Here is a 13,990-nt window from a genome sequence, read left to right as displayed (position 1 = left end):
ACTGCAGACTTCAAATAGCTATATTTCGGCGAAGACAAAACCAAATGTGTTCAAATTTATTTCATTAATAGATGAAAGTGTATATTGTAATGCCCAGAAACAGATTAGAAAAAAGTTTAAGCGTGTGTTCAAACCATCCTCTGAGATTTATGTCGATTTACATGTATGTAACCCCTTAAAAAGCATTGGATAGAAGAACTCTTAAAATTTTAGAAAATTTTAGGGTTAGAAGTTTTACTTGTTGTATGTGACATTGCCATTAAAATAGTCATTTTTTAGGGGTCCACTATGGCTGTGTTTTTTACAAACATTTCATATATTTGAAGTAAAAAGAAGTATGCAGTAATTTTTGTAGTGTCCCAGACTATGACTCTACGCATTTTTTTTCAATTTAAAAAATGATGGTGCCATTCTATAGCAGAACATGTGAAAAACAAGCAAAAAATTGTAAAAGTCACTGTAAAAACGTGAAGAAATTAGATAGGCAAAATGAATTAGGTGGTAGAATAGGCCAAATACTGAGCAATTCTCTACGAAATCGGTCTTTTTTCTTCAATTTTAATTTTTGTATTTTTTAATCCGGCTGAAACTTTTTTGGTGCCTTCGGTATGCCCAAAGAAGCCATTTTGCATCATTAGTTTGTCCATATAATTTTCCATACAAATTCGGCAGCTGTCCATACAAAAATGATGTATGAAAATTCAAAAATCTGTATCTTTTGAAGGAATTTTTTGATCGATTTGGTGTCTTCGGCAAAGTTGTAGGTATGGATACGGTCTACACTGGAAAAAATAATACACGGTAAAAAAAAATTTGGTGATTTTTTTATTTAACTTTTTATCACTAAAACTTGATTTACAAAAAAACACTATTTTTAATTTTTTTTATTTTTTGATATGTTTTAGAAGACATAAAATGCCAACTTTTCAGAAATTTCCAGGTTGTGCAAAAAATCACTGACCGAGTTATGAATTTTTTAATCAATACTGATTTTTTCAAAAAATCGAAATTTTGGTCGTAAAAATTTTTCAACTTCATTTTTCGATGTAAAATCAAATTTGCAATCAAAAAGTACTTTACTAAAATTTTGATAAAGTGCACCGTTTTCAAGTTATAGCCATATTTAAGTGACTTTTTTGAAAATAGTCGCAGTTTTTCATTTTTTTAAATTAGTGCACATGTTTGCCCAGTTTTGAAAAAAATATTTTTGAAAAGCTGAGAAAATTCTCTATATTTTGCTTATTCGGACTATGTTGATACGACCTTTAGTTGCTGAGATATTGCAATGCAAAGGTTTAAAAACAGGAAAATTGATGTTTTCTAAGTTTCACCCAAACAACCCACCATTTTCTATCGTCAATATCTCAGCAACTAATGGTCCGATTTTCAATGTTAATATATGAAACAATTGTGAAATTTTCCGATCTTTTCGAAAAAAATATTTTTGGAATTTTCAAATCAAGACAAACATTTTAAAAGGGCGTAATATTGAATGTTTGGCCTTTGTGAAATGTTAGTCTTGATTTGAAAATTCCAAAAATATTTTTTTCGAAGAGATCGGAAAATTTCACAAATGTTTCATATATTAACATTGAAAATCGGACCATTAGTTGCTGAGATATTGACGATAGAAAATGGTGGGTTGTTTGGGTGAAACTTAGAAAACATCAATTTTCCTGTTTTTAAACCTTTGCATTGCAATATCTCAGCAACTAAAGGTCGTATCAACAAAGTCCAAATAAGCAAAATATAGAGAATTTTCTCAGCTTTTCAAAAATATTTTTTTCAAAACTGGGCAAACATGTGCACTAATTTAAAAAAATGAAAAACTGCGACTATTTTCAAAAAAGTCACTTAAATATGGCTATAACTTGAAAACGGTGCACTTTATCAAAATTTTAGTAAAGTACTTTTTGATTGCAAATTTGATTTTACATCGAAAAATGAAGTTGAAAAATTTTTACGACCAAAATTTCGATTTTTTGAAAAAATCAGTATTGATTAAAAAATTCATAACTCGGTCAGTGATTTTTTGCACAACCTGGAAATTTCTGAAAAGTTGGCATTTTATGCCTTCTAAAACATATCAAAAAATAAAAAAAATTAAAAATAGTGTTTTTTTGTAAATCAAGTTTTAGTGATAAAAAGTTAAATAAAAAAATCACCAAATTTTTTTTACCGTGTATTATTTTTTTCCAGTGTAGTCCGTATCCATACCTACAACTTTGCCGAAGACACCAAATCGATCAAAAAATTCCTTCAAAAGATACAGATTTTTGAATTTTCATACATCATTTTTGTATGGACAGCTGCCGAATTTGTATGGAAAATTATATGGACAAACTAATGATGCAAAATGGCTTCTTTGGGCATACCGAAGGCACCAAAAAAGTTTCAGTCGGATTAAAAAATACAAAAAAAATCGAATGACCGAAATCCTAGAGAACTGCTCTACTACAAAAAAAAACAGAAATAAACTAAACTAGAAAAATGCAAATGAATATAATAAAAATAAAACAAGCAATACATAAAACAAAAGATGTAAAGTTTTTCATAAAACAAAAGTCGCCTCCTGAACACGGGAAAAATAATAAAAATTCGAAAAAAGGCAGTAGAGGGTTGGTTTATTGGCAACGATGAACAGGTATACATTTATTGAAGGACTCTCACATAGATTTCCAGAATTCTTTAAAGGGATTTCCTTCATTTATGGACCTTTTCAAATATAACTCTAGATTTCATGGGTACTATAATAACTAACATCTGATAAAGAAAGTTTACGGATAACTTCATATGAAGAGTACACAAAATATACAAATTCTAACTGTTGGATTAGTTTATTTGAATCTTTTTTAAAACAAACTGTAAAATCTCGGAAACAAAAAAAAACAATAGAGTAGCAATCGACAACTCTGGAATTTTTTGTAAGTCAAAAAAAACAAAATGATCAAAATTTAATTTTATTTATTTGACCTTTAACAAAAAAAGACTCTCAAACGGTGGATTGTTGTTTAATCAAAAATACCAAAATTATAATTCTGTTTCCAGCATATGACAGTTTAAATATTTAAGAAGTTTTCCGGTAAATTTCGGAAAAAAGAAAAACTGTGAGGCGGTGCGAAAAAAAAATTAATGATCGAATGTGGATGAAATTCGATGATTTTAGAGAAGGTCGATTATAAGCGGTGAGTCACTTGAATTGAAAAATTGAAAATGAAAAATGATCCTTAACACTCAAACGCTCGGGTAGTCATTTGACCCCTATTTTTTTTTTCTTAAAAATCTCATAACTTTTGGTAGAATTTACCAAATTGGATGCTTCCGGTTGCAAAAGACCCAGATTTGTCTATATTTTGAACTGTCAGATGGGGGACAAATATGGTCCACTTTTACCGGAGATATTCCGGATTCCGTTGGGGTACCTCGGCCATCCTATTTGGAGTTTTGGTCAATAGAACAAAATCCATTGCACAGAAAAATGCCGGAAATGATGCAAAACTTCAAGGCATCATTCTAATACATCATCCTGCATAGACACATGACATGGCCAAGACCTTCGAGCACCGAAACAGGTTCCAACCGAAAACGGTTCACTGAGCTGATGTCGATTGGTGCCCAGATGGAACCGGTTCCAGTGCCCCGTATGACATAACCATGTCAATTATTTTTGCTGGATGATGTATTAGAAGGATGCCTTGAAGTTTTGCATCATTTCCGGCATTTTTCTGTGAAATGGATTTTGTTCTATTGACCAAAACCCCAAATAGGATGGCCGAGGTACCCCAACGGAATACGGAATATCTCCGGTAAAAGTGGACCATATTTGTCCCCCATCTGACAGTTCAAAATGTAGACAAATCTGGATCTTTTGCAACCGGAAGCATCCAATTTGGTCAATTCTACCAAAAGTTATGAGATTTTTTAGGAAAAAAAATAGGGGTCAAATGACTGCCCGAGCGTTTGAGTGTTAATAATTCAACCGGAAAACACCGGTTAAGTGGTAGGAATTATGTATGAAATCAATTAGAATCGGAACACAAATTATTAACAGCCTTCAACAAGAAAATCGATCACAATTTTATTGGTTAAGCTGTATAAAAAGCACATATTGTTCGTGTCAACTTTTTTTAAGTTTCGATTTTTAAATAACACTAACCAATTCAATTCACAATGTTAAAAATTTATATTTTTTTATTTGCAATTTTGACAGTAGCGCTGTGTTCTCCAGTTGTGGTAAATTTTATGATATATTGAAGACAAAATGAATCTTAATTCGCTGCTTTTCAGCTGGATGAATTTCCTGAAATGATGACAGAAGATAAGAGAGCCAAACCAAACTGTGGCAGTGGAGCCGTGTGTGGCAAACGTTGCTGTAAAGGTGGTTCTTTTCCATTCCCACCGAGACCCAAGACGTAAATCGTAACACTTTTGAAAACACACTTTTTTAAGGTGAAGTTGTTGATCATTTTCGAAGAAAATTGATCATCACTGTAAAATTCTCTGTATTGAATTCAATTCAACGAATTTCTGCACCAAAATGAATCAGCATGTGCCTTCTTGAAGCCACTGAAAGAATTTTCGGTCTAAATCAAAAGTGTTTCAAAATTTTTATAATTTTTATGGTACAATCATTGACGTCCTAGTTCGCAATCATTGATTAATAGCCTGTCCCATTTTGAGGTCATGTCGAGGAATTTCAGGTGCTCACTTCTTAAATGATAGATTATGATGTTAGGAACAATGTTTTCTTAGACAAGAAAAAATAATAAAATACTTTCTCGCACCCCCTAGTCGATTTACTGAAAAAAGTCACTTTTTTGAACAAATTTTCTAAAATCGCTTGGAATCAATACAAAAACTGTTTCGATCAGGTGTGTATTATCTTCAAACGATAGGTTTTTGTCCATAGATTAAGATGCACTATCAATATTGGACCAAAATTTAAGTTTTTGGACTCTCCCAGGCGGATTTGTGTCGAAAAAATCGCATTTTTTCGAAACTTTTTTCAGAAATGTTCATTTAATTTAGGGTAGCCTATTTTTCCCAGTGAAACCAATAAATGCAGCTTGTAGGAAATTTCATTGCGAACATTTTTTCCTCTGAGAAAATGCAATTTCGACACTCCAGAGCCGAGATATTTGAGTTTTAGTGAGGAAAAAAGTGCCAATTTTCAAAATTTCTCAGAATTCAGAAGCAAAGCCTACTAATTACACGATGTAGCAAGCATATGTCTCAAAGGTCAGGGTATGCTTTTTTATAGTAATTTTGGCCGCTGAATCCGAATCTGAAATCAAATTTCGTGTAAACAGTGATGTTTTGGAGCTACACCCTTTTGGAATGTTATTTGCGTGTTTAAGAGGCAGTTTTTGTAAATATTGCTCGGTTTGCTTTAGAGGTCGTATCGAGGTGCTCCGATTTGGATGAAACTTTCAGCGTTTGTTTGTCTATACATGAGATGAACTCATGCCAAATATGAGCCCTCTACGACAAAGGGAAGTGGGGTAAAACGGGCATTGAAGTTTGAATTTTCTGAGGATTTCAAATATGACAAAAGTGAGACTAAAAAGTGCCGCTATGGATGCCTACAGGACAATAACTAACGTTGTAAAATATTTGTTATAGAAAAATCGAAAAACTATGAGAAAAACTATGATTGGCCAAAAAGTTATTACCGTAGGCTTATAGTCCATGAAATTCCCTAACTTTTGAACTAAAAGAGTATGGGTGTTGGAGGCTGTTGCAAAAAGATATTGAGGTTTAAAAAAAACCATTTTTGACAGTAATTTGCAAAAGCTATGAAAAAAGTTAAACCAATCCTGGATGTCTATGGCCCATTTTGAAGTGCTTCAAAAGACCTTTCGAATGCATCTAAGAGAGTGGGAATTGATGAAGTTTTACTAAAATGCGAGCAATTTAATTTTAAGATTTTTTATGTTTTTTACCCCACTTCCTTTTGTCGTAGAGGGCTCATATTTGGCATGAGTTTATCTCATGTATAGACAAACAAACGCTGAAAGTTTCATCCAAATCGGAGCACCTCGATACGACCTCTAAAGCAAACCAAGCAATATTTACAAAAACTGCCTCTTAAACACGCAAATAACATTCCAAAAGGGTGTAGCTCCAAAACATCACTGTTTACACGAAATTTGATTTCAGATTCGGATTCAGCGGCCAAAATTACTATAAAAAAGCATACCCTGACCTTTGAGACATATGCTTGCTACATCGTGTAATTAGTAGGCCTTGCTTCTGAATTCTGAGAAATTTTGAAAATTGGCACTTTTTTCCTCACTAAAACTCAAATATCTCGGCTCTGGAGTGTCGAAATTGCATTTACTCAGAGGAAAAAATGTTCGCAATGAAATTTCCTACAAGCTGCATTTATTGGTTTCACTGGGAAAAATAGGCTACCCTAAATTAAATGAACATTTCTGAAAAAAGTTTCGAAAAAATGCGATTTTTTCGACACAAATCCGCCTGGGAGAGTCCAAAAACTTAAATTTTGGTCCAATATTGATAGTGCATCTTAATCTATGGACAAAAACCTATCGTTTGAAGATAATACACACCTGATCGAAACAGTTTTTGTATTGATTCCAAGCGATTTTAGAAAATTTGTTCAAAAAAGTGACTTTTTTCAGTAAATCGACTAGGGGGTGCGAGAAAGTATTTTATTATTTTTTCTTGTCTAAGAAAACATTGTTCCTAACATCATAATCTATCATTTAAGAAGTGAGCACCTGAAATTCCTCGACATGACCTCAAAATGGGACAGGCTATTGATTAATGACGATTTCCATAACTTTGCAAGGAATAAGATAATCGTAACCAAAAAGAATCAGCATGTGTAGGGCACTTACCTATTCTAAACAACTTGTAGGAGGAATTTAGTCAAAATATTGATAGCGATGCAAAATGTATATCTTTGAACGAAAAATCATGTCAATGATGGAAGTCTTCAGGTTAAGAAGATAATAAAAATACCAAGTGCGTTTCCTTGCCTAAAGCTGTGATTGTATCTTTCTTTTTATTCCTGAAATTATTGTAATTACATTTGTTTAAATTACAACTTACGCATAGTCCTACAAGCTAACAGAGTAGTAGAAAGGTGTGTTTGCGGAATCTTACACGCCCCTGGAAATCCAAACATTTGGAAGACACCCGGCCATCCACCGCGGTGTGACCGTGTCGTCAATTAGAGCTACTCGCCAAGGTCCCTCCTCCCTTCCCAATTCATTATTGCAGCGTTTCGCCCTTGGTCACGCAAGCCTCCAGATAGTCGATCCGCCGTTCCAGGGTGGTGAGCTTTTCGTTCAGCACAGCAAGCCGCGACCGACAGCTCATGTCTGAAAGGGAGTAACAGCATAGAAAAGAAAGAATCGCGATCGCAGTAGGCCACAGGTACACTAACCGAACGAGTTGAGGAAGTCGGTGATTCGTTTGATGCTCGCCGTTATGACCTCGATGTACTCCCGGTTGGCCCAGTCCTGGTGGATCTGCTTCTGGATTGCTTCCCGGTGGGCGTCCATCGTGGCGAGCTGCAGTTTTTTCGGATATTTCGGGGTCAAAAATACAAAACAAATTCTAGGGACGAGCCTTTCTAATTGGTTTTCTTATGGTTTTTATTTGCTGGTGCAAACGTCAGGTTGTATTTATTTTGACGTTTGGAGATCTCACTAATACATGCACGTGCGTGCACTTGTACAAATTGACTCTTGTAGTTGGCAGTGATTTAGCAATACTTTTGGAAATTTTCACTTTTTAGAAATATTTGATTTGTTTTGATTATAAATGCATGTTTTTATCCAATCCAATAATAAAATAGTTGATAAACATACCAATTAAAACTAAAATAATTGTTATTCAGAACAGTAATTTAAAGTGTAAATGTGAAGGAGTGTACAAGGACGGTGCTGTCATCTAGATCTGAAAATGTGCGACACTGCCACCTATAGTTCATAGTGCAAACTATAAAAACAGAGGTTCCCAATCTGAATAATTCTGAGAATAAAAATAAATGTAATAATTTTTTAAAACATAAATATTGGTCAATTTATCTCCACTTACAAATATTTCTTAATAAGAAACTAATTAAAATTAATTATTTTCATGTTGTTATCCACGTTTATTAAACTACATTACAATATTTCACAGTCAAATGACAAGTTTAAGAGTGCGCTCATTTTAAAACTTCTAATTGGTGGCATTTTTATGCGCCAAAACGGCGGCGACCGTCGTTTTGACCTGCTCGTGGATTCCGGCCGCTTTGGAGTCCTCCACGGCGGCCGCCGTTCCCGAATGGTGGAAAAACATCAGCATCAGGGCCAGGGCCAGCACCAGGTGCATGCCGGCAACGGCAACCTGAATCAGGAAGGAGAATTTCGACTGCTTGATGGCCGGTAGCAGGACGCAGACCAGGCCCCAAGCGGGTAGGAATCCGGTGATCATTAGAAGGTACTGGAAAACGGAAATCTGGAAGGAAAAACAATTTAGGTTGACGCCTACAATGTGTAACTTGAGGAAGTCACCTGAATGGTCCACAAAATGGACACCGGAATGTAGATGGCCAGCGAGTAACCGTACAGGCAGACCAGCGAGAGCAAACTCGGAGTGTACGGGGACTCGTCCAGATCGGTTGGCCGATCGAACCACTTGAGCAGTGCCCAAATCGCCAACGGCATCAAACTAGTGTACAGAACGATGATCGTGGCCGCCACCGATACCAGGTGAAAATTGTACCGCCAGTGATGGTCACCAGCGTTCTGCAGATAACTGGCCATGTTGCCCGAAATCGCAATCGTAAAAATCTAAAAGCAAAACAAATCATTCACGGTCACCTTCTACTTTGTTTTCTTGATTGTAGCAATGCAAGCAACGCTTAAGGTAACATATTGTCAACAACATCTGTCAATCAAAAGGTTGCTGCGATTGCTAAAGATTAATCTTTACCAAAGTTATCACGATCCAAATTGGACCGTACAAATCGGGACTAGTCCCGATGTTCAACTGCAAATAGTCCGTCGGTGCCCTCTTGGGAATAATTGAGTTGACAACCCGTTCCACCACGGTCATCGTGTCCACATCGAAAAATGTTTGATAATACTCAAAGCTGAAAAAGGTCGAACTCTTCGTGGCTGCCCCTTCTAAAACCATGAAACATTTGTTAAAAATCTGAATTTATGAATTATTTAAAATGTTTCAAACCTTCCGGGGGCGACTCGGTCTCCCGCACCGGGGAAACCTTCTTCGGTGAGTCAATGTTCAGCTGGGCGCTGGTCGAGTTGCCCTCCTGTATCAGCGGGAACTCCTTGAAGGACAGCAGATCGTCCACCGAGGGTTCCATCCCGAAAGCTCGATTGCTGCTGAAAAATCACAAAAAATATTTCGGTTCTACGCAAAGCGACACGTAAATCAATCGGACGAGAAAATTTTGTTTTGTTTTCATCCAACTCGGTTTGACAGTTCATCGTTTGACAACTACGTCAGCTCGTGGCGTTTGTTTATGATGGAAGCCCATGGGCATGCGCGATGTGGAAAATCCGCTGGGCACTTTATAAGTGGTTTTTGAATAGACAGTTTTTCAATTTGCTGAAGAATTATGATGCATGTTTTTCTTCTTTAACAGATTGATTAAGCTTGCGAAGCTTTTTTTTTATTTTCGAAATCTTAAAAAAATTAAACTGTAAATATCTTCGGCCAATAGAATACTCCCTGAAATACAGTGGACTCTCACGTTGTCGATATTGAAGGGACTTTCGAGAACGGGAGTTATCAAATTATAGAACAAAAAACCAAGGGACTTAAAAATTTAAAGACAGCAGGAGCAATAACTATAAAATAAATTAATTTTGAAAAGAGAGAAGAAAGGTAGAACCAGCAGTTTCTGGAAGCCAATTCAATTTGTAGTTGGCTTGTGATATTTTTCTCTGTAACGGTTATTTTAATTGTATTCAATGCAAAATAATCTTTCCCAGATGACAGTTTTTCTATAGCAAAAAAATCATAAAATAAAAAACTGATTCAGATGTAACTCAAAAACTTTATATTGTGTTTACACACTAAGATTTGTTTACCGAATTCGGTAAAGTTTATCGAATTTTTAACTGCCAACAGTTTGGTAAACTGAAAACTACCGAATTCGGTTAAAAAATCTAGGTGTGTAATTTTTTCTGTTTTGAATAAAAAATAATTGCAGATTTTTGGTTAAATAACAAAAAAAATCATTAAAATTATCTCATAAAGTGGCCTCTATAACTAAGGACAACGGAAATGTTCAAAAAATAGTCTTTTAAAATGCTCCAACAATCATGACATAACAAAATAATTTAAAAAGCTTTAACTTGCCATCAAAATTAAAGAATCATCAACTAAATCTAAATTACATTTTTTGCCTTGTTTTTCTTTTTTTCTGTTTGTTCAAGCTTATTTGAAAATACTGAAGCTCAACTGGCCAACCGCTAACAAATGTTATTGTTAACAATAAGGCCATTTCAAATATTTTTGAACCTTTATTTTTTTAAAGCATTATTTGTAAACACTATAAATTCTATAAAGGAATAGTTGAAATATACTATGATAAAAATCATTTAAAATGTTGAAACCATTCAATATTTATATTTTTTCACCTTCCGCAAAGTTGTTAGATTTATAACAAACTTTACCCGCTTCGATTTTTTTTTTGCTGTTCAAGTATTGTTTCGAACCGCATTTTTTTAGTAAAACATAATAATTTTCTATAAATAGTTTTGCAAAATAAGTTGCTTAAATAGCGAAAATCGACGAATTGGATGCAAATAGGACTGTATCCTTAACCTGCGAATCATATATGAGAATTTCCCCTCACTAGTAAAAATGCTGTACTTTATTTCAATTTCCCAAAAGTACTTAGACCTATTTAAAAATAATAATAAAAAATAAACTTAAGGGGTAAATGTTTGTCAAAATCGAATTTGCGTCAAAAAAATAAAAAATCGGAATTTGATTTTTCACTCATATTTTCTTAAAAGTCCTCCAACAACTTTGCCGAAGATACCAAATCGATCCGAAAATCTTTTCTCAAGATACGGGTACCGTCATTAGTGGTGACATTGGGTCTAGGGAGTGAGATTGGGTCATACAAATTTCAGTATTTTTGTATGACCCAAACTCACCCCCCAGACCCAATGCCACCCCTGATGACGGTATCGATTGTTCTTATGGCACCTTTGTATGGACAGATCTCAAGTTTGTACACCCAGAACTGGGCATCGGCATACGAGAGGATAAAGAGCACGATTCGGTAACCAATGATACAAAATGGCTTTGATGGACGAAGTTTATTCTACATAAAAAAATACAAAACTAAAAATAGCGAATAAAAAGGTATCGTTCGAATTTGAACTTGATTTTTTGTATCGAGTTTGATCCCAAACACGTGGCACCTCCTCAACTTCCACTTTCAAATCACCTCCCAAAACATCGCCCTTCCATTCAACCCGGAACGGCCAACAACAGCCTGTTAGATTCCGATCAGCTGGAAACGGCGAAACTTTTCGCAAATGCGCACACTTTCTGAGCATAACACAGCGGCCGATCCTGGTCCAGAGAGAGAAAAAGGATGCACACAGCAAAAGTGGGGCCAACAAGTGTGCGAGTGTGTGTGTGTGTGTGTGCGGGTCTTTATCCCCCTTATCAGGCCAGACACGGCGGCGTTATCCTCTCTGGACACTGTTTCGGTGAGGTCCTCGTTCGTCGTTCGTCGGTTGTTTTTGGCACTGCTCCAGGATTCCGAACGGGGGGTCGAACGATGGTGCTTAATTTTGATTTTATATTCACTTTATACTTAAAAACGAGAACGTTTGCACAGAATAATTAGTATTCAATGTAAAAGTTCATCGATTGAATAATCTTTCCATAAATTTCTCCTGACTCAAAACCTAATGAAAAATACTTATTTCAAAAATAATTGCTATTTCGCTCTTTTGAATTGTTAGTTGTTATTTCGACGTCGTCGTGCTATCTTGTCGCACCCGCCATTTTGACGTTCCGAGAAAAACGCGTTTTAATGTTTGACCTTGAATATACAAAAACGAGCGCACGCAATGTAAACAATAACAAACACGTTTTGTTTGGCTGACCATTCTGTGCATTGTCCCGAAGTTTGGTTGAAGTTGGTTGCTGGAGTCCCGAGTTATAATTACAAATGTTTACGGTAGTCTAGCTTGTACGTGCGACAAACGCATCCTGACTTTCCTGGCCTGAAATCCCTTTGGCCTTTTGTCGCACTTACATCAATTTTCATGGAGTGACAAGATAGCACGACAAGATTGAAACTACTTTCATATGTAAAGTGACAAAAATGCACGGAGTTTTTTCGGTTTTTGTTGAATATCTCAGGATTGAAATCGAATTTTGGGGATCTGTGAAGGTCAAAAGGTGAGGCATTGTGAGCTGCACAAAATGGCGTTCTTAACTCAATTTGGCCCAAAATGCACGTACGACAAGTTAGCACGATGGCGACGATTTATAATATTTAAATTTTTGAAATAGAAAACTGGAACAATTGTTACCAAGATATCGCCGAGTGAATAATAAGGGCTGGTAGCACTTTGTAACATGCATTTTCACAATTTTCAAGAGCAGGTACAATTTTTGAATTTACAAGAAAAAATCGATAAATTATACATTAAAAATAGATATAACTAGGAAATAGTGCACTTCAACAATTCACTTAAGTTTTTTCGATTGAATATAAAATTTTACATGAAAAATATTTTTTTTAAATTTTTTGTCAGGCGTTAATCAACATTAAATTAATCTAAAAGTGTAAAGTTTGTCAAAATCGAGTGTTTGTGGTTAAAAGTGACTAAAAATTCTGAAAAGTCTTAATCTTAACCTACAACTTTGACGAAGATATCAAAATCGACAAGAAAAATCCCCTCTCAAGGTATGGATTTTTGAACGATTTCATTTTTGTATGGAAGCTCTCAAGTTTATATTGAGGTTGGAATGAAAAAAATCTATGATGAAAATGGCTTATTTGACATAAGGAATTGATGGACAAAGTTTTATCCAAATAAAAATTACAGTAAAAGTCGATTTGCTAAAACATAAAGAATTGCTCAATCGGTGCATTGAAAAAATCATCATAATAATAACACACGAATAATTGATTTCAAAATTTGATCACCCTATTAAAAATATGTTAAGCAGTTCTCTCAGATTTCGGTCATTCGATTTTTTTTTTGTATTTTTTTATCCGACTGAAACTTTGTTCGTCCATATAATTTTCCATACAAATTTGGCGGCTGTCCATACAAAAATGATGTATGAAAATTCAAAAATCTGTATTTTTTGAAGGAATTTTTTGATCGATTTGGTGTCTTCGACAAAGTTGTAGGTATGGATATGGACTACACCGAAAAAAATGAAAAATACAAAAAAAATCAAATGACTGAAATCTGAGAGAACTGCTTACAGGAAAACAATAAGCATAAGCATAAGCATAAGCATAGGTGCCCACCCGCAGTTGCTACTCCGTTATTGACCAGGACCTCCAGAAGTTACATCCACGAGCCGTGGAAGATAAGTGGGTGCTATCTTTCCTCGCTTCGCAACTTCTCAAAGGCCCCTATCATGCTGATCAATACCGGCGCCGGCCACGTCCAGTGGTAGGGTCACGGGGAAGTGGATGGGAATGTTAGTCCGATACTTGAGTGATAGAGACCGCCCAATCGACTGCTTCTCCGACAAAGTATCACATGAGTTTTGAGGGGGTTAGTAGATGGGTATGAGGTCAGGATTCACGAGTGGCAGTGATGTGACCATGAGCATTTTGTTTATCGGTTGAAATTGTTAAATCTTAGGCAGCCGGCTGCGGAAAGATAAATAATTGATTATTTAAAACGTTTGTTTTAATCGAACGCGTGCCAACCGAGCGGTAGTGCTATGGGCTGGACTTATCAGTATATTTTAACTGTTGGTACAATTAAGATAACGCGAGCAAATG

The 13,990-nt window shown here is 35.4% G+C and overlaps 2 protein-coding genes and 1 long non-coding RNA gene across 3 annotated transcripts; 1 reads left to right on the top strand and 2 right to left on the bottom strand.

The window, feature by feature from the left end:
• Window positions 1-3,973: 3,973 nt before the first annotated feature.
• Window positions 3,974-4,580, top strand: LOC120427253 (uncharacterized). The gene is made up of 2 exons (XR_005606845.2): window positions 3,974-4,233; window positions 4,288-4,580. It is a non-coding gene; the product is annotated as an uncharacterized LOC120427253 (long non-coding RNA).
• A 2,415-nt stretch (window positions 4,581-6,995) lies between these two features.
• Window positions 6,996-7,651, bottom strand: LOC120427168 (probable protein BRICK1-B). The gene is made up of 2 exons (XM_039592031.2): window positions 7,415-7,651; window positions 6,996-7,349 (listed from the first exon to the last, which is right to left on the bottom strand). Exons 1-2 carry the CDS (start codon window positions 7,530-7,532, stop codon window positions 7,240-7,242), a joined length of 228 nt encoding a protein of 75 aa, XP_039447965.1. The 5' UTR covers window positions 7,533-7,651; the 3' UTR covers window positions 6,996-7,239.
• Window positions 7,652-8,107: 456 nt separating this feature from the next.
• LOC120427064 (protein YIPF1) lies at window positions 8,108-9,454 on the bottom strand. Its single transcript, XM_039591905.2, has 4 exons — window positions 9,208-9,454; window positions 8,953-9,146; window positions 8,532-8,810; window positions 8,108-8,475 (listed from the first exon to the last, which is right to left on the bottom strand). Exons 1-4 carry the CDS (start codon window positions 9,344-9,346, stop codon window positions 8,197-8,199), a joined length of 891 nt encoding a protein of 296 aa, XP_039447839.1. The 5' UTR covers window positions 9,347-9,454; the 3' UTR covers window positions 8,108-8,196.
• Window positions 9,455-13,990: the final 4,536 nt, after the last annotated feature.

This window comes from Culex pipiens, chromosome 3, assembly GCF_016801865.2.
Source record: "Culex pipiens pallens isolate TS chromosome 3, TS_CPP_V2, whole genome shotgun sequence".
In the NCBI taxonomy this organism is placed as follows: domain Eukaryota; kingdom Metazoa; phylum Arthropoda; class Insecta; order Diptera; family Culicidae; genus Culex; species Culex pipiens.
This window is presented reverse-complemented; position numbering and strand designations above follow the sequence as displayed.

Bases quoted from the DNA above. Each gene is read 5' to 3' on its own strand.
- LOC120427168 (XM_039592031.2), bottom strand. From the start codon at position 7,532: ATGGACGCCCACCGGGAAGCAATCCAGAAGCAGATCCACCAGGACTGG. The intron at 7,350-7,414 runs GTTAGTGTACCT...ACTCCCTTTCAG, and splicing joins CGACTTCCTCAACTCGTTCG to ACATGAGCTGTCGGTCGCGG.
- LOC120427064 (XM_039591905.2), bottom strand. From the start codon at position 9,346: ATGGAACCCTCGGTGGACGATCTGCTGTCCTTCAAGGAGTTCCCGCTG. The intron at 9,147-9,207 runs GTTTGAAACATT...TCATGGTTTTAG, and splicing joins GACCGAGTCGCCCCCGGAAG to AAGGGGCAGCCACGAAGAGT. The intron at 8,476-8,531 runs GTGACTTCCTCA...TTTTCCTTCCAG, and splicing joins CCATTTTGTGGACCATTCAG to ATTTCCGTTTTCCAGTACCT.